Below are 18,735 nucleotides of genomic sequence, written 5' to 3' on the forward strand. Positions count from 1 at the left end.
GCCTATTTGTAATTTAAGAAAGGGATAAAACATAAAATAGTTTGATAGGCCAATTCGAACGTAAGTATACCTACACTGACATCACAATGACATTTAAATAGGTAATATAATTTAGTTATCGTGCATTTCGCTCGAACTTGTCCGTACTTACATGTACAAACAGCAACACTCCTAACTGTACATTGGTGGACCTTATTACAAAAGGCATAAGGTCCACCGATGTACGTTAACAGTGTGGGCGATAGTTTGCGCGTCGCACCTATTGCGACGTCTGGTGTGGTGCCCGAAGTTGACACAAAACTAGAGACAGGGGGCCCGATTCGGATTTTGTAATAGACATCTATTAGATATCTTTTAGACATCGCCAAGATGCGATAACGATATGTTTAAGATCTAACCTGTCAAATTTGACATTTCCGCGATTCTAGAGATACTCTTGAACGATTTCCACAAGATATTACTTAGAGATCTAATTCACATCTAATAGATATCTATCCAGAGGCCGTGAGTTCAAGTCTCACCCAAGACAGTAATCTTTCCACTTTTAAATTTATTCTAAACTTAATAGATATCTAACACGATGTATCGTAAAATTGACATTGGTTGCCCGAATTGCGCTGCAAAAGAGAACTATGTAGTTGAAATCTAAACGATAACGTAACTATGTAGAATGGATCTACTACGTGTCGTCTCTTGTGAATATCTTGAAGTTTGAATACGGCAGAGGGAAACCTATGGCTATCTATTATACAAACCTTTGATAATTGCAAACCCCATTCTAACAAACCCGAACATATATAATTCGTTTGCGATGTTTAATCCCATCACAAAGTTCTTATGGCCACCTCTTCTCCTGTGCCCATCATGCTTTATGTCTGCGCAATAAGAGTGAAAAAGTAGTCGTTCGGCTCGGCTCGCATCGGCCGGCGCCTGCCGACGTGTCGACGACTTTTTCGCTCTTATTGCGCGGACATAAAGCTTTTTCCTATCGGCTGTTGCCGATTGCGCGTTGATAAATCTGGGGAGACCCTAATCCTCTGTTCGGGGTTTTACACAATGAAAATGAATTATAATATGAATTATTATTCCGTATTTTTCCTTATCAACTACTAATCTCCAACTTATTATCATTTATTACAAGTTATTCATTGATTACCTACTACATCATGCATCATCATCTATTGTAAACTGGTGTGAGGTGTGCAACAAAGAGTAGGTATTGTATCATTTGTTAGTAGGTGACGAAGCTTGAAGCTGATTATTTTTATGTCCACTTCACGAAGCCTGGGTTGCTGAATTGCTGATCACTATGGATTTACCTACATAACTAGGTATATATTTAGTATAAAAACATTACCTTTTAATTTACGACTTTTTTCTGCTTATAGTTCATACCGGAATAAAAAAATATTATAGAACATTAACCGATTTAAAAATTAGTGATACGTCGGGGAAATCACGATCCTCAACAATGAGGCTATCAAGTTGAATAAGGAGAAGTGGTAACACATTACACAGAAGAGATGTTAATAATAGTCCTCACTTACATATGAATTGTGGTCATTTCCGCGCACTCCCGATAAGTGACAACTTATCGTTATCGACTAATCAGTCGGACGATAGGTATGTCTAGAATAGTCTAGATCACGTCACCACACCTCCCGCCAAAGGAAGCTATCCTCATCCCCAATTCTTAGATACATGGCACAACAAGAATAAGCGCGCAACAAGATCAAATCAGATTGTTAAAACCAGAATCGGCCTAATTAGTTTTCCAAACGTTGAATAAAAATAACATTACACCCCTTCAATTACGTTTAAAATCACCCAAAAAAATATTATTTGTATATTCCACGTCACGGCCTTAACATTCTCATTGTTATAAATTGTTATCAGATAAGCTAAAACCCAGTGTTTGTTTGTCCTGATAAATATCATACAGGTAGTGTTACTCTTAGTCATACTCGGTAGTTCACGGAGTACAGTTTTGCAAATTATTTAGTAGTAAAAAGTTTATTTAATTATTTCAAAAATGTGCCTCGCGGCGTTTGTTGTGAAATATGTGCTGTTCTTCGCCAATGCAGTATTTGCCGTAAGTAAATATTTAAATTATTAGCTTCCATCCATCAATATTTAAGAGCTATGCTCTTGTCGGTGGAGTAATCGCCACTCTTCTCTTTGCTGGGCCAGCCTTTTAACTCCCTCGTACGACACGACAGAAACTTTATCTTTTATTTGGCTGAGATATGTGAGCCTGGGCCTTTCTCTGCGTCTTTTCCCCTCAGTCAAATATAATTATTAGCTTACTTAAATCATATTAATTAATGTCAAAAGGTATTGTGATTCCGGAAAAGTCAGCGTGTATTGGTTATGACTCATAATATAGTCATCTCATATAGCATAGTCTGGACTATCAAAACCGCTGCCAACTTAGCTTGGTCTGACTCTCTCATTTAGACGGTGCGAGAACTCGTATGCGAGTTTAATTACATTGCGTCACTTGATCGGTCGGCTGAATTGACGTAACCTCAATGGTCCGCAATGTAACTAAAATCGTATACGAGTTCGCGCGCCGTGTAATTGAGCCTTAACGATTTCTTAATTATACAATTATTCTATGTATAGTTGGTAAGTAAGTGCAGAAATGTATGGAGCAGTATGCAATTTTGTCTCAGGCGACGCCACTTGGCACGATTGTTCTACTGATTTGGCCCGGTAGCCACGAGATCGTACCGTAAAGAGGGCGGAATAGGGTTTTAGGTTTTGATAGCCCAGACTATGCAAGGGTTAAACGTCATAATTTCATAGAAGTTTGATGTTTAAAGTCACTCTTACACAGTCTGGGCTTGGTCTGGGCTGTCAAAATCGCTGCCAACTTTCCTTGGTCTAACTCTATCATAGTTGTTACTTTATCCTTGTATCATAGAAAATATAAGTTAGTAATGTTTAATAGGTACATACGAGTAGGTACATATATAAGTAACATTTGAAGGCATAGCTATCTATAATATCTTTTTGTTAAGGAACGATTTGTTACACATTAAACTAATAAACTGCCTTATATACCTGTAAGATTTTCTGCTTTAGGTCCTAAATTGTTATTGGAAACCAAAATACTATCGGTGCTATCCTTGGCACTGTTTAAAGTAGAACACAGTTAGTGTACTTAGATAAACCATTCGCTAAATCATAATTATAGTCACAGGCTGGTCACCGCTGCTTTTACTATTTACGTGGTACGAAAAGTGGAAGAGTTTTCCCGATAGATGTGTAGCAAAAATGCTTCATAGAGACGACAAGAATTATGTTGCCCGTCTGTGGACATAAGAGGAAAAAATATGCATTTGTAACTTTGGTTTGAATTTTTATTGGTTTAAGTCCGCCTGTTGTGACTGACGTTTAAATACGGAACCCTACACTGGCATGGCCCAACATGCTCTAGGTGAACTTTTCGGCTCGGACTGAATGGACTTTAGAGGAATTAAACACTTCACCTGGTATATTGTGATCCCTACTTCTTCCGATCTGATATGTCGAGTTTGGGCAAAATAGTGCAAAATCAGAACAAATTAGGCGATCTTTTCCTAAAGAGGCCAAGTGAGTTCTGTAGATTTGAATAATACAGTGCCAGCCACTTGAATAGCCTCACTCACCAAAATTAATATTTCTCATAGTAATATAAAAAGGAGATATACATTAAACATTAAATATGAAATAAAACAAGAAGCCTTGTAATAGTAAATAAAATATTTATTGTTATCTAATCAAAGTTTTAAGAAATAACGTGAAACAAATAATTGACCCTTCCACTTGAATAGCCTCACATGCTAAAAGATACTGTTTAGTTATTAAAACTCTTTCGTTTAATATTTCGTATACCTTCCATTAGACCTTATTAATTCGAAAATACGTTTAGGTAGTGATTCATATAAAGAATGTATGTAATTAACGTTCACAGAATCCCAAATAGTGTAAATAGCTTGAATCAGTTCTTCTTTATTACTAAACTGTCTTCCGTTGTAATAAACTTGCCGAGAAAGCCAACCCCAGGCATTTTCCATGATGATCAGATCAGGGGACAAGGATGGCCAATCTAGAACTTTAATCTGGTTTTCTTCAAACTACTTTGTAACTAAGGCTGACGTGTGTATGGGAGCATTATCATGCTGAAAAAACATTTTTTTCTACCTATTACTTTTCTTATCTTACTTTTTGTTTCTTTTAATAAATTTAAATACTTTTCAGCATTTAGTCTTCCGTCTACCACAATTAAATCAACAGTACCATAGTAAGAAATTGCTCCCCAAACCATCACCGATCCGAGAGTTGAATGATGACGTGATAGTACTTTCGGTTCTTTCCTTAGGTCATGAAAATAATATTTAAATCCATCTGGACCATCTAGATTAAACTTTTTCTCATCACTAAAAATCACATTTCGCCACTCGGTTTTCCAGCACATGTACTTTTTAGCAAAAGACAGTCGACCCGCCACATGTTGTTCGCGCAAAGGAGGTTTACTCATGATTTTATTTCGTTTGAGGTGGGATGATATTCTAATAATCCGTCGAACCGTAGAGAGAGATGCTCTAGTATTTATTTCACTAGCTATTTGCCTGGCGATCTTGGTGGAATTTGAAACAGTGCGTAAAATAAGTCGACGTTCACGATCCGTAGTGGCAAATTTTGTGCGTCCTTTATACTGGTGGCCGTAATTTTCCTTATTATTAACATAATTATTAATAACTTTAAGGCTGCGACCTATTTTTTTAGCTATCACACGATGGGATAATTTTAGAGATAAATAAAAATTAACCTTTTCAATTTCTAAACTTGTAAGTTTTTTACCACGTCCCATAGTCACAAAAACACTGTGTTTATCGCGTTACTGCAGCGGGCTTAGCACGGGCGTATCATATTGCACGTGGTATGATACGTTGTCTTCTAACGTTATTGGTAAATATGTCATATCGCTGAGCATGGCCCCGAGCTACGATAAGCCTACCACGTCGATATTGAATAAAGTTATCGACTATCATACGATAGTGACCACGACTGTCTATGCGTAGAGCTTATGAAAAATCTATTCAATGGCTGCCCTTATTCATATGTCGGACGTGTGTCGGACATAGTTTGAACATGAATAGTCAATTTTATTACTACACTTCCAAATTGAAAAGTGTTTAAATGAGTGACAGCTTTATACAAATTGACCTACATTATAACATGCACGGATAATCGTGTTTGACAATTGAGTCAATTGACAATAATTTGACATTGACAAGCATCGCGTACGCGCGTGATCAGTGAAAATATCAGAATACAAACCAAGTTGAAGAAAAATACTGATTTGCTGTGAAATCTAAAGAAAATGCCACGCATAATGTAAGTTTCTCTAAAAACCAATAATTTATTTACAGAAAAAGTTATAATTCGTTTGATCATAACTGATTTTGTCATGAATATGTTTTTCAGTCGATGCATTAACGCAGAAGAAAATGCTAGCAAAATATATAACTCAGCATCCCCTGTTCGCCTACAGGGAGTACAGGGAGGACCATGAGCCTCTCGGAAGCCAGAGATAAGTGCAGTGCTGCATACAAGTTCTATGAGAGCACGATCCGTACAGATCAGTGGCAGCAGGCATGGAAGTCGGTAAGTACTATGCTAATAATTAATACAGATCAACCTCATCTCAAACTAAGCAAAGTTTGTAGTATGGACACAAGAAACATCCATAACTTAGCATTACTTAAAACATTCAGTGCCAGCGCGAGCTACGCGCTACGAGTGTAGCCGATAACACGGGAAAAACCGTATGTAGCAAAAAGCGCCTACGAACAGTGAACTCCCCTAGTGAGTCGCTGGCAGTTAATGTGTTAATGTTTGTTGTTTATCTTGTTGATATTAGCCCAAATCCAGTTTCTAACTACCGTTGCAGGTAGGGTCATCAAGTCATCACTGAATACAATTTAGCTGTTAAATGTGTCAATTATCTATAAATTCTATTTTTATTGTCAGACTTGTCGTTAATTGAGCTGCAAAGTTAGAAAAATCAATGTGGCAGCAACCCAGGCTCCGCTAGCAGTGAGCGGTAACTCAACCAATTACCGGGAGAACTGGCTTGTCTAAAATGGATCCAGAAGAATCAAGGATTGGAGATGTAAGTACACCTTTCTTAAACTAAAATCATGAAGAGTTTATTGTGCCATTTAAAACTATTGACACTGATCTTCTACTATGACTATGTTCTACTAAGTGACAAAAGTTTGTTAAAAACTGTTCTATGACTACTATAATTGCATGAAGTTGTCATGGCAACAATGGATGTTGTAAAAGTTGATCCAACTGTAGATTAATTACCTAACTAGAAAGTTCTAGTTTGTTATACTTGTTTTTGGTAAACTAGAGTTAACAACATTGAAAGATACACTACTAAACTACCAATTGACATTTTTTTCACACTGCAGAAAAAGGTCATAATGATTGTAACAACAATTAAAAACTTTGGAACCCGTAGACCTCACTTTCAAAATTGTTTTTTTTTACCCTGTCTGAATATTGTAGAAGCTGGTTTTGTATGTAAGAATTCAAGTGTATTGACAAAAGAAAAACACCACCACACTTTGTGCCATGAATCTAAGACATAAGGATAAAATATTATTAATATTTAATTTTTATGTACAGTCTAACTGCACAGGTAAAAAGGCATTCGACTGCAGTTTCCAAACCGGCTTTACCTGTGCAGTTGAACTGTACAGTGTACATGCTAAACTGCGCAGGCATAGCCTAGTGTGTATTGCCAGCAGTTTAATTGAAAGATTTAAGTAGGTACTCTTATTTTAAATGTTTTCATTTGCAATACCCTAAGTGGTTTGATTGTATACGTGACAATGGGAAGAATTATGATTTTAGCAGCCTATGTATGTAGGTATGTATGTATGTGTGTGGGTATGTTTGTGTCGTGTATTACCCTAGCATAAAAGCTTAACTACTGAGACAAATATTGTTGAATAAGATGTTCATTGGTATGTTTTTATGCCGCAGGTGGCATAGACTACACTTTAATACATAATAGGTACTCTTTAATAAAATAATAATAACAAAAATGCTTTAAATAACGGATTAATAGTTACTGGAACAAAATTTAATTTATTTTCAGTCGAAACGAAATCGGACCAATGAAACTATAAAATCCCCCTGACTTAAAAACGACAGCTTTCTAAAAATGACATTAATTTCTTATAATTTGCAAATGAACCTCTGTACTAGCCTGCGCCACTATAGAATCATGACCTCATCTAATCTATTTGTTTCTGTTTCAGTCATAACATATTGGAGGACACTCAAGTTATCGAGGACACGATAGAAATTAACTAAAATCTGCAGCCTCAATTATTTAATGACTTATTTAGAAAAGGGATAGTCATAATATTTAGCTATAGAACGAGAGAGTGCGGCAAAAAAAAGTTCTGACTTTCTGCCTGGAACACACTTCTCAGCAGGCACGTCCATGCATTTCGAAGTCAATAGTAAAAGTGTTTATTTGTTAAGCATATGTAGGTGAAACTATTACAGTGGTATTTAAAAGGTTTTTTCTAACAAACCTTTAAGTTGCAATGTATGTATCAAGTACATATTACAAGATAAATTAGACCCCACGTCTCTTTATTCGATTGAGCTAAAACTTAATATACATTATTTAAGTTGGGTGATAACTGATAACGCAATATTATGGTACCACCGAATATCTGATGATGGACGCAGGATGTGGTCAAAGAAACTCTTTGATATATATAAAGCAACCTAATTTGTGTTTGGGTTTCTTAGAAATTGTTTTTATGAGTAGGTATTAATTGCCTGTTAAGGCCCCAGTACACAATGCGCCATTCTGGGGGACGCATTTATGCGTTAGAGGGAGCAAGTGATATTGCTATCTCATTCTACCGCATGGCTGCGTCCCTTGGTTTGGCCGGCGATGGCCCATTGTGTACAGGGGCTTTTATAGTCGGCAATAAAAACTTTTATCAAAAATATCATTTTTATTTGACAAGATATGTACTTACCACCTTATTCATAAAACTTTACGGACCTGATTTAGTTAAATAATTTTTTATCCCTTTCTTTCAAATACATAAGGGAGCCGGTCTACCTAGCTTTATTTGACGTTCATAAGCGCATTGTAATTATGCCTACTTGAATAAACTATCTTTTACCTTATCTTTATCTAAGTCAAAATGACAGATAAAGACAAACGATTCATAGCTAATTCAGGGCAGTAACACTTTTATGAATAATGCCACTAGGCTAAGCGTATTATGAGACGCAGGCGACGCAGTTCATGCAGCGCAGCACAGAGCAGATTTTGTAAAGTATGGAACGTCCTTACTCTGGAGTGTGCGTACCTAAAGGACGTTCTATACTTTACAAAAATCGCTCTGTGCTGCGCTGCGTGACCTACGTCGCCTGCGTCTCAGCATACGCTTAAGTTTCCGTCACACAGGCGCGTTTCCCGGGCGGGGCGTGAGCGTTTTATATGTAAAAGCGGCGCGCCCCGCTAACGCCCCGCCCGGAAAACGCGCCTGTGTGACGAAGCCTTTAGGCTTACGGCTTGGCCATGACATTGCTCGACTGGCTTCGGCTAAGGCGACAACCATAGGTTGTAGCGAGACACAGCGATCGGACCTTTCGTTCCCATCTAGCCTTCCCTGCCTTAGCCGGAGCCAGTCGCGCAATGTGGCCAACGCGTTAGTATTTTTATAGTTTACCCCGCGACATCATTAGTAGTTTGTTTCAGTTCTTATAAATTGAAATAGATGTCATACACTAAAGATAAAGTGATCAAGTCCACCGGTGGCCAAGGCTGGAAACGAGGCAGGGTACGCGGCTAACGTCCCAAATTCTCTTATGTAAGTACATATATATGTTTTGACGACCGGTCTGGTCTAATGGGTAGTCACCCTGCCTCTGAAGCCGCGGTCCTGGTTCGAATCCCGGTAAGGGCATTAATTTGTGTGATGAGCACAGATATTTGTTCCCGAGTCATGGATGTTTTCTATGTATTTAAGTATTTGTATATTATATATATTAGTCTAAGAGCTAGCCACGGAAATAGCAACGAAATCCCTCTAGTTAGTGGGCCATACTATCATTATTAATTAATCCAGCATGGCAGCAGTTCAGCGGTGGGTGTGTGAGTGGATGGGCAACAAAGGGGTTGTAAAATGATATCATAGCTAATTATATATTTAATTCAAATATAACAATGCCAGGCGTTTTATTTGGGGGAATAGTAGTGTCAGGTGATGAAAGTACACAAACCACTTGAGCGCCTGCAGGAAGACCATGAGCAAATTGCACCTGACTCACAATTGCTTCACGCATAGTTGTATATGTCTTCTACTTTTTCTTAACACATACCTAGGCGTAATCGAACAAAGTAGAACTATTATTTATTCTGTGACAGAGTACAAAAAGTACGATTGCGAAAAGTACGAGTGGATTATATACGTAAAGCAAAAACGCCTGGCATTCTTATATTTGAATTAAATACATAATTAGCTATAATATCACACCAAACACAGAGCTCTATAAATTGCACACCTTCAATTGATTTTACAACTCCGTTGTTGCCCAACCACTCTCACACCCACCGCTGAACTGCTGCCAGGCGACCGGATTAATTAATAATGATAGTATGGCACACTAACTAGAGGGATTACGTTGCTCTATAAATTGCATAAGTACCTATTTCCGTGGCTAACTCTCCGGTTATATCGTTGTCTGAGTACTCTGAGTGTGTCTGAGACCAAAACACTTTTTCCCTTTTCAGGTCATTACTATGTATACCTATACATTACGGCCCTCGCTCCGAGCCGTTCCTGGTGCAAAAGCTGCCCATAGTAATCCAGCATTGAAAAGTTGCTAGCATCATGGGCACTTTCGCACCGGGGACGACAATTAATGATTTGTTTGTATACCATAATTTAATGTGAAAATAAACTTGGTTTATCTTTTTGGCAATAGTTGTGTTATTTACCCATTTATAATATTCTCTCCAGCAGCACAGAGCCGATATTGTTAAGAGCCCATCAACGTGCACATAGGGCTTGCAAATATTCGAAACTTTCAGATATTCGAATATTCGACTTTTTCTGACGACGTATTCGAATATTCGAATAATTATTCGAATATTATAAAAAATAAGAAAAGGAACGAGAAAACGGTTTATTATCGTTTTATTCAAAAGCTTTTTTCACATATTGCTAAAACTAAGGATATTTGGCAGAAATCCACTTAATTGACTAGGTTTTATCAGCCTACTACTTATAAGATGCCCACATTTATAAAAACAAGTAAAACGCCAAAATTAGACGTATTTAATATTTCTAGATAAATTTATTATAAATGCGTCGTTGCGTGAAATAATATAACTTAAACCATCCAAACACCTAGGTATGTAAGATATTTTTTTTAGTAGGTAATTATTTTCCGATTTAAATTAACTTGTAATCACTCAGAGGCCTGTAAAAAGGCCTTTAATTTCATTGTATTTTGAATCTTTATTGACTTTATTTGTTTTGGCAAGTTGTTATTCCTAATGGTCGGCTAATTATATAATATTGGAATATTTAAGGGAAAAAGTTAGTTGAGTACTGGGTGGATTATTCGTCAGCTAAAGGTGCATGGATAGATTACCAAGTTGGGCAGGTTTGGTATGATTAAATTTGAGAATTGCGATAAGTGACAAGGTTTAGACTTCAAAAATTCGCTTAACGTACGCTTGTACTGAATAAACAGAATGACCCTTTAACTTAAAACTTACGCACCGTAAAAATAACATACTTTTTGATTTAGTTTTCTTTTAAATTGAGTTAGGTTTCACTGTATTCACGAAGTCTATCGAGAGGAATACAGTAAAAATATTATTTCCTTCGTATTTGGGTACCTACCGTTCCTCATTCACTGTAAATACCCGTAAAACACGCAGAAACTGTAACTACAGCGGATGACATAGATATTTTTATAGTAATAAAAAAAAATTCGAATATTCGAAACCTGAGCGGCCGAATATTCGAATATCAAAACAGGTCGAATATTCGACAAATTCGAATATTCGAATATTCGAATTGCAAGCCCTACGTGCACACTAGCGCCACTGCTAAATAATCGTGATTATTTAAATTTAACGTCAGGTATTTAAAAAAGGGGGCCGCTACGTACTGTATTTTGTATTTGGGGCATTATCTATGAAAAGGGACCTTATTGTCGATGGCGCTTACATCGCGCGGCATTATATTTATATCGGAGCATCTTTAATAATGACGTAAGCGCCATCGACAATAAGATCCCTTTTCATAGATTCCGTCACATTTAAGTACCTCTTGAATACATCAAACTAGTTTTTATGTTGCTGGATTCTTCAATCTATGCGTCCAAAGTTAAAACGGCCGTTTTTGTTTTAAGTTCATAGATCGGCGAATCCAGCAACATAAAACTAGTTTGATGTATTCAAAAGTTACTTTAATACTATGTAGATACAATACGTAGCGGCCCCCTTTAAAAAAATCTTTCGTTAAATTTAAATTATCACGATTATTTAGCAGTGGCGCTAGTGTGCACGTTGACGGGCTCTTAACTTACCTAGTAAACATAGAAGACTGACAACAGTGCCAACGCCGCGAGAACATTGACATTGTTGTTAATGGATTTAACATAGTTTTTTAAAATTTAACATTAATTATTAGAGTATTAAACTCTGTCTGACCGTAGTTATAGTAAAGTAGGTAGACTTATAGCATAATAGAGCATTTAGGAATATTCTTATTTAACCTTTTGACCGCCACAGACTAACTAGATGCGTCTTTAAATAAGAACGTGCTTAAAATGCTTTGATTATACTATAGTGTATATATATGAAAGTCGGATTAAATACGTTTAGAAGCTATAAGTAGTAACAGTGACAGATTTTGTACGCTAAAATGAAAAATAAGAATAAGCGACACCTACATGCGGGGAATGCTGTTTTGTATGAAGATTGACCATAGAAAAATAGGTAAATAGATTAGGTAGGTATTTGTGTGATAGTAAAACATAGTTGGTTATAGGCGAAATAAGTATTTATTAAGCTGGCTCGCACGCGCACATTCTCAAGAGCCCATCAACGTGCACACTAGCGCCACTGCTAAATAATCATGATTATTTCAATTTAACGAAAGATATTTAAAAAAAGGGGGCCGCTACGTACTGTATCTTGTATTAAAGTACCTTGTGAATATATCAAACTAGTTTCTATGTTGCTGAATTCGTCAATCTATAAACTCAAAACAAAAACGGCCGTTTTAACTTGGACGCATAGACAACGAAACGAATCCAGCAACATAGAAACTAGTTTGATGTACGAGTATTCAAAAGGTACTTTAATACAAGATACAATGCGTAGCGGCCCCCTTTTTTAAATATATTTCGTTAAATTGAAATAATCACGATTACTTAGCAGTGGCGCTAGTGTGCAGGTTGATGGGCTCTTAACAACAGCCGGTTTTGTGCATGATGCTTAGGAAGTCCTCGGGGAGCGCCTTCCTTAATTTCCCCCTGTATCCACGAGAAGTTTTCTGGAAGAAAAATAAGGAAATAAGTAACAGCAGGTTCATGTGGCAGCTATGAATGAAATATTTTCACATGAGTGCAGGCTATTTGCACCCAAAATATAGCTACTAGTAACTAATCGACGGGAACGACCATTTCGGGGAATAATATCCATTGGTTTTTATATATATTATCCGCTAGTTTTTATATATATGTATTATCCATTGGAGTCTCGTGAAGAGCAATATGAACGCTTACTGATGCACACCAAAAATATGAAAGTTAAGTTTTGTCCTAGACTCGAGGTTGCTGCTTGCTGCGCATTCCGCTAGTCATCAAGCAATAGGCCTGTATTATTTTTTTTTAATAAAAATATGACTAAGTATGTTTGTCAACAATGCAGCACATTAGAACTAGAACTGGATGCCTTAGTTAAACCTTAAATGCATTCCCAGATTATGATATGATATGATATGATTTATTTATCTCACAATATACAATTTCACTTAAAATTACACATGGTAGATTTTCAGGAATTTATATTGTGATTGTCAGTTTTTTTCACATAATGAATAATTGAATATGAAGAATAACAGTATGTATCCTAGACCCAGTAACTACTTAACATAACTATCAAACAATAGTTACCTATCTCATTGCACAATACAGCCACACTCATACTTATTCAAAAAAGTTACTAAGACATGCCTAGTGGAACGTCACAGTTTTTTATGTCTAGTAAGTACTTAATTCAGTGCTCAAAAGAACTTACCTTCTGTGTGCAAGTTGCTCGAGAAAGGTATTGACTTACAGTAGTCTGGCCAATGGACAAGCCATCATCTTGACTAGTCCCGCGTTGGTAGTTGCCATCAGCTACCAGTATTACAGCTAATACTGTTAAAACCTAAAACAAATAAGAACATAGATGTAATATTTTCAAGTACCTAGGTAAGTAGACTTTCCCCTTTAGGTTAGGATATGAATGTTGAGGTAAAAAGTGGCTTAAATAAGTAACCTCTGTTAGTAAGTTAGTAGCATAAGTATAAGATTGTGCAACAGAATATCTTAACATACTAATTTTTACAATTATAATATGAGATAGTATTTAAGAGTTTAGTAGCATTGTCATTGAGACGCCTGTCTTACATGGAATACATATTAACTTTAAAGAAACACTACAATTACCTTTAAGGTGTTTTGGTAATCTATCACCGTTTTGAGACTCTGCGTTAAGTTCGGCACATAAATGCACTGCACACTCCTTACACTCTGTAAATATGCCGAAACTCTTCGTCTGGCATATCAAACGGGTTGCAAGCGTTTCTTAAAGCTATGCACGAGATTTTTCGACGCTTTGTTTCTTCAACAGCAGCCGCGAGTAGGAATAATAAAATTTGACTTCCCTGCAAATAAAATATTGACTATATTATATAAAGCGGAACATTGTAACTAATAACTCTCAATATAATCATAGAAAAACGGATATTTACCTGTAATTTGTATTTGTAATAGGTTTATTCACTAGTTTTGCTTTCACGACAAGGCTTATCGTCACCTAAGAAGCACTTAGATAAAATTAACTAAGTTGAACTGTCAAAATGGGATAATATGTCAAATTATCCAACCCCCATGTTATGCAAATTGTCTTCTGTCATCTACCGCTGTCAAATGTGGATAACTCCATATATCGTCTGCTACCATAGTATGCATGATAAAATCGTCGGTAACTAACGTTTTATTCACATATTTTATACCATATTGCGTGATAACTGCTACCGTGCTAAGCCCACTGGTACTTAATAGAATGCCATCTGTATTATCTAATCATAATAAAATAAATTTGAAAGCGAAACTTAAATGCACGGTTTGGACGATTATGTTACACTGAGGCTATTCAAGTGGACGGCCCGTATTAGCTCTTGCGTCCACAACGTTTCGCGCGCAGACAAGTTCGGACTTGTTAATGTGTCGTTCGATAAACGTCAGGGCGTACAATTCAAATTTAAGATATATTGATCAAAATAATCACGTATAATTATAATACTCACAATATATAGGTGAGGCTATTTAAGTGGTTGGCACTGTATGTATATAGGTATCATCTAATAGGCAACATCATAAAAATATAATTATTTAATTTGAAATTAAATGATTATTTACAACCCCCATATATTTTACCTTTAGCTTTCACCTTTCACCACTCTGAAGCTACTTTATCTTAAATATGTCATCAGCTAGCCGGGCTTGGACTCCTCGGCGTGGGCATCGCGGTGCTGGTGCAGTTCTCGGACCTGGTGGAGATAGTGCCCGTGGCCATCAACTCCATCCCCATCGCTGTGATCGTGGTCGGAGCCGTCGTGTTCCTCATCTCCGTCTTCGGGTGCTGCGGCGCCATCAGGGAGTCGAGATGTCTGCTCATCATGGTGAGTCTGCGACAGTGCGGCCGGTGGTGATGTGGTGGTGCGGTTCACCGACATGGTGGACATCGCGGTCGTGTTCCTCATCTCCGTCTTCGGGTGCTGCGGCGCCATCAGGGAGTCGAGATGTCTGCTCATCATGGTGAGTCTGCGACAGTGCGGCCGGTGGTGATGTGGTGGTGCGGTTCACCGACATGGTGGACATCGCGGTCGTGTTCCTCATCTCCGTCTTCGGGTGCTGCGGCGCCATCAGGGAGTCGAGATGTCTGCTCATCATGGTGAGTCTACGACAGTGCGGCCGGTGGTGATGTGGTGGTGCGGTTCACCGACATGGTGGACATCGCGGTCGTGTTCCTCATCTCCGTCTTCGGGTGCTGCGGCGCCATCAGGGAGTCGAGATGTCTGCTCATCATGGTGAGTCTGCGACAGTGCGGCCGGTGGTGATGTGGTGGTGCGGTTCACCGACATGGTGGACATCGCGGTCGTGTTCCTCATCTCCGTCTTCGGGTGCTGCGGCGCCATCAGGGAGTCGAGATGTCTGCTCATCATGGTGAGTCTGCGACAGTGCGGTCGGTGGTGATGTGGTGGTGCGGTTCACCGACCTGGTGGACATCGCGGTCGTGTTCCTCATCTCCGTCTTCGGGTGCTGCGGCGCCATCAGGGAGTCGAGATGTCTGCTCATCATGGTGAGTCTGCGACAGTGCGGCCGGTGGTGATGTGGTGGTGCGGTTCACCTACCTGGTAGACGTGGTGGGGGCGGCGCCCACCGCCATCCCCACCCCGGTGATGGGGGTGGGCGCCGTCGTGTTCCACATCGCATTCTTCGGGTGCTGCGGCGCCATCAGGGAGTCGAGATGATCTGCTGTCGAGATTTGATCCGAACATAGGTACATACAAACATTGCAGGTTATATAAAAGCTTGTAAAAACCACTATACCGCGTATTTTCGCGGTGGTTGTCTAGAGTTTAAAGATTTTTCTGAATCACTACAAAATGCTTATAACATAATATATATATATTTCCTAGTAAGAGCACTTCCAGCCAATTCGTTTTTTTTTTTCTTAATTTTTAAAGGGGTTTTGTCACACAGTGACTATGTCACCCCTGTAGTGAGATCAGGTAATAATGTAGTAGTGTAGCATTACTTACACCACTACATTATTTTTAAGTATAGGTTGCACATCATCCTGGCCTCGTCCGATAGAGGCGATGCCAGGACGACGTTGCAACTCCCTAAGTTGGTAGTTTTGATGAATGTCATGTCACTCCTCAACGCCTCGTTGCGGACACATTCCATCAACACATGATGGACGTCTTCTATTTTATCACACTCAGAGCAGTTTGGTGTTGCAGCAAGTCTCATCAGGTGCTTGAATTTGTTTGATGGAATGTGCCCGGAACGAAGCCTAAGGAGTGATACTACCTGTTTCCTACTTAGTTTTTTGTCAAACCATGGGACCTGAGGGGGCTGACATTGAATTGTTCTGTACCAAATTCCTTTAGTAAGCGAGCGCTCATCAAAGTATTCCTTCCAAATTTGTCTGCAACTAACCTACTTTAACTGCACTTAGTTTAATCAATTATTTATCGATCGGATCTCATCCTTATCGTGAAATGTAGGTACATAGATAAGTAGATATGAGATAGGTAAGTACTAAGCGCCCAATACTATTGTGCCTACTAAAATATATTTCCAAGAACCCATGCTGTATACGAAATTTTTAAATAAACATACCTAATAACAGATAAAATATGACTAAAGTTAGACCGTTTTGAACACGCACTTTTCTTACTAACCAGAAGTAAAAAATATAGATATTTGGCAATAAAAAAACAATAACACTAACACGCCTCCACTAATGTTTTCGCTGACAAATTATCAGAATCTGGATCCGAATCCGATAGGTCATCAACCCAATTTATAGTGTTTACTAAAATGTGTAATCTTTTCTCCAGTACTCTGTGTGTATGATGATCCTGGCAGCGGTGAAGATCTACCTGGCCGTGGTGATCTTCCGGAACCTGAGCGACATCTACAACGTCGTGGAGGGCTGGATCCGCGACGCGTTCGACAACACCAACTTGAGGGAGGCTTTCCACGTTGTTGAGGCTGCTGTGAGTACCTTCTCTTCCTAAAGGGGCCCACTGATTATCAGTCCGCCGGACGACATCAGCCTGTCAGTTACAATAAAAAGTTGTCAGTTCCGAACAACTGACAGGCTATTTAATATCGTCCGGTAGACTGATGATCAGTGGGACCCTTTCAGATTGCTTTACCAAAAGGCCAAGTCTCTACGCGTACGTTGAATATAATTGTTAATGGTTAGGTTACGTGACTTTCTATCGTAAATATTTTAGTTGAGTCGTCAAAATTGATAAGAAATAAGTACAATATACTTATAAATAACCCAGTTGGTTACGTGGAAAATAATATGTAGATACATATATCTTTAGGAATTTCCTCTAATCCTCTTATCATCAACATCATAAAGGTGACTCATCGTATTTCCGTTGTTTGATCTAGATAATTATAATTAAATTATATTATTATATATAAACTATGACTGTACTATCATGGTACCTACTAGTTATGCACATAACATAAAATGGTCCTACTTTGCTCTTATATTGGTTTCAAATAAGGTAATTTATAAACAAAGCATTTTGGCCAACCTGAAACGAAGACGCTTCGTTCGTGCTACGCGTTCGGTAAATTAATGAGTGCACTGTCCCGCAGTTCCGGTGCTGTGGAGTGAGCGGCCCCGGCTCGTACGACGGCGTGTACGCGGCGCTCCCGCCGACCTGCTGCGCCGACCCCGCCGACGCCGACGTCGGGACCTGCGCCGCCGCCGACGCGTTCGGCGGCTGCGCCAACATCGTCGCCGACTGGTTCAACACCTTCGGCGACATCGTCGGCATCGTGCTAATCACCGTCATCGTTGTTGAGGTAAGCACTCACCTATAGAGAGACCCACACTTGCATCCCACGATCATCGACGTCTAGTCAACTCTATGGATGCTGCTAGACCTAGACGCAACGTTGGCGTAAGTGCGCAGCGACGCCATTTTCCATAGCGCTGACTAGACGCCGACGCTCGGCTCGGGAGACGCTAGTGTGGGGTAGCCCATATACCCTCCCATGAATTTTACGCGACCTCAAGCGCTATAGTGACTGTCTGCGTCAACTCAAACGCAATGCATCTCGCTTGCACCAATGTCAGTGCCATGGAGCTGTATTGTGAGTTAGCTTATTCTCGCTAGCGAATATGTCAGTACTACAGATCATATTTAAATTTAGCATAAAATAATGCGATTGTAATTTGTTTCTGTTAATTAGCATGCTTGTGTTTATTTCAGTTGGTGGCCATGGTCTTCGGGCTCTTCCTCTCGAATAGAATCACGAACAGAAAGAGCTCGTTCTAAGCTAATTTAATTTAAGATTACATTTTAAGTAATTTAAGTGAAAATAAAGTATTTGTGCCTTGCTTAATATCTTGTTTTATTTACGGAAGCATTATGCCCATGTTTAAACAGAGACATTCGCTAACAATAATAAAACAAATGTCATACGGTAAATGTGGGGGCGACTGGGAAACTGGGATATAAAATTGACTGAGACCGTCACAGGGCAAGATCTCTCTTATTTTAAGACGGAAGAGCTTAACTCCTTCTACTCTACCGACCTTCTGTATGTGTATTTGTGTAAAGATATTTTTGACAAGAAATATCA

General features: G+C 38.7%; 1 protein-coding gene across 1 annotated transcript; it reads left to right on the forward strand.

The window, feature by feature from the left end:
* Window positions 1-1,935: 1,935 nt before the first annotated feature.
* LOC134653587 (tetraspanin-9-like) lies at window positions 1,936-18,495 on the forward strand. The gene is made up of 5 exons (XM_063508984.1): window positions 1,936-2,092; window positions 14,823-15,011; window positions 16,962-17,120; window positions 17,743-17,952; window positions 18,363-18,495. The coding sequence occupies exons 1-5, from the start codon at window positions 2,033-2,035 to the stop codon at window positions 18,426-18,428; spliced, it is 684 nt and encodes a 227-aa protein (XP_063365054.1). The 5' UTR covers window positions 1,936-2,032; the 3' UTR covers window positions 18,429-18,495.
* Window positions 18,496-18,735: the final 240 nt, after the last annotated feature.

This window comes from Cydia amplana, chromosome 13, assembly GCF_948474715.1.
Source record: "Cydia amplana chromosome 13, ilCydAmpl1.1, whole genome shotgun sequence".
Classification (NCBI taxonomy): Eukaryota; Metazoa; Arthropoda; class Insecta; order Lepidoptera; family Tortricidae; genus Cydia; species Cydia amplana.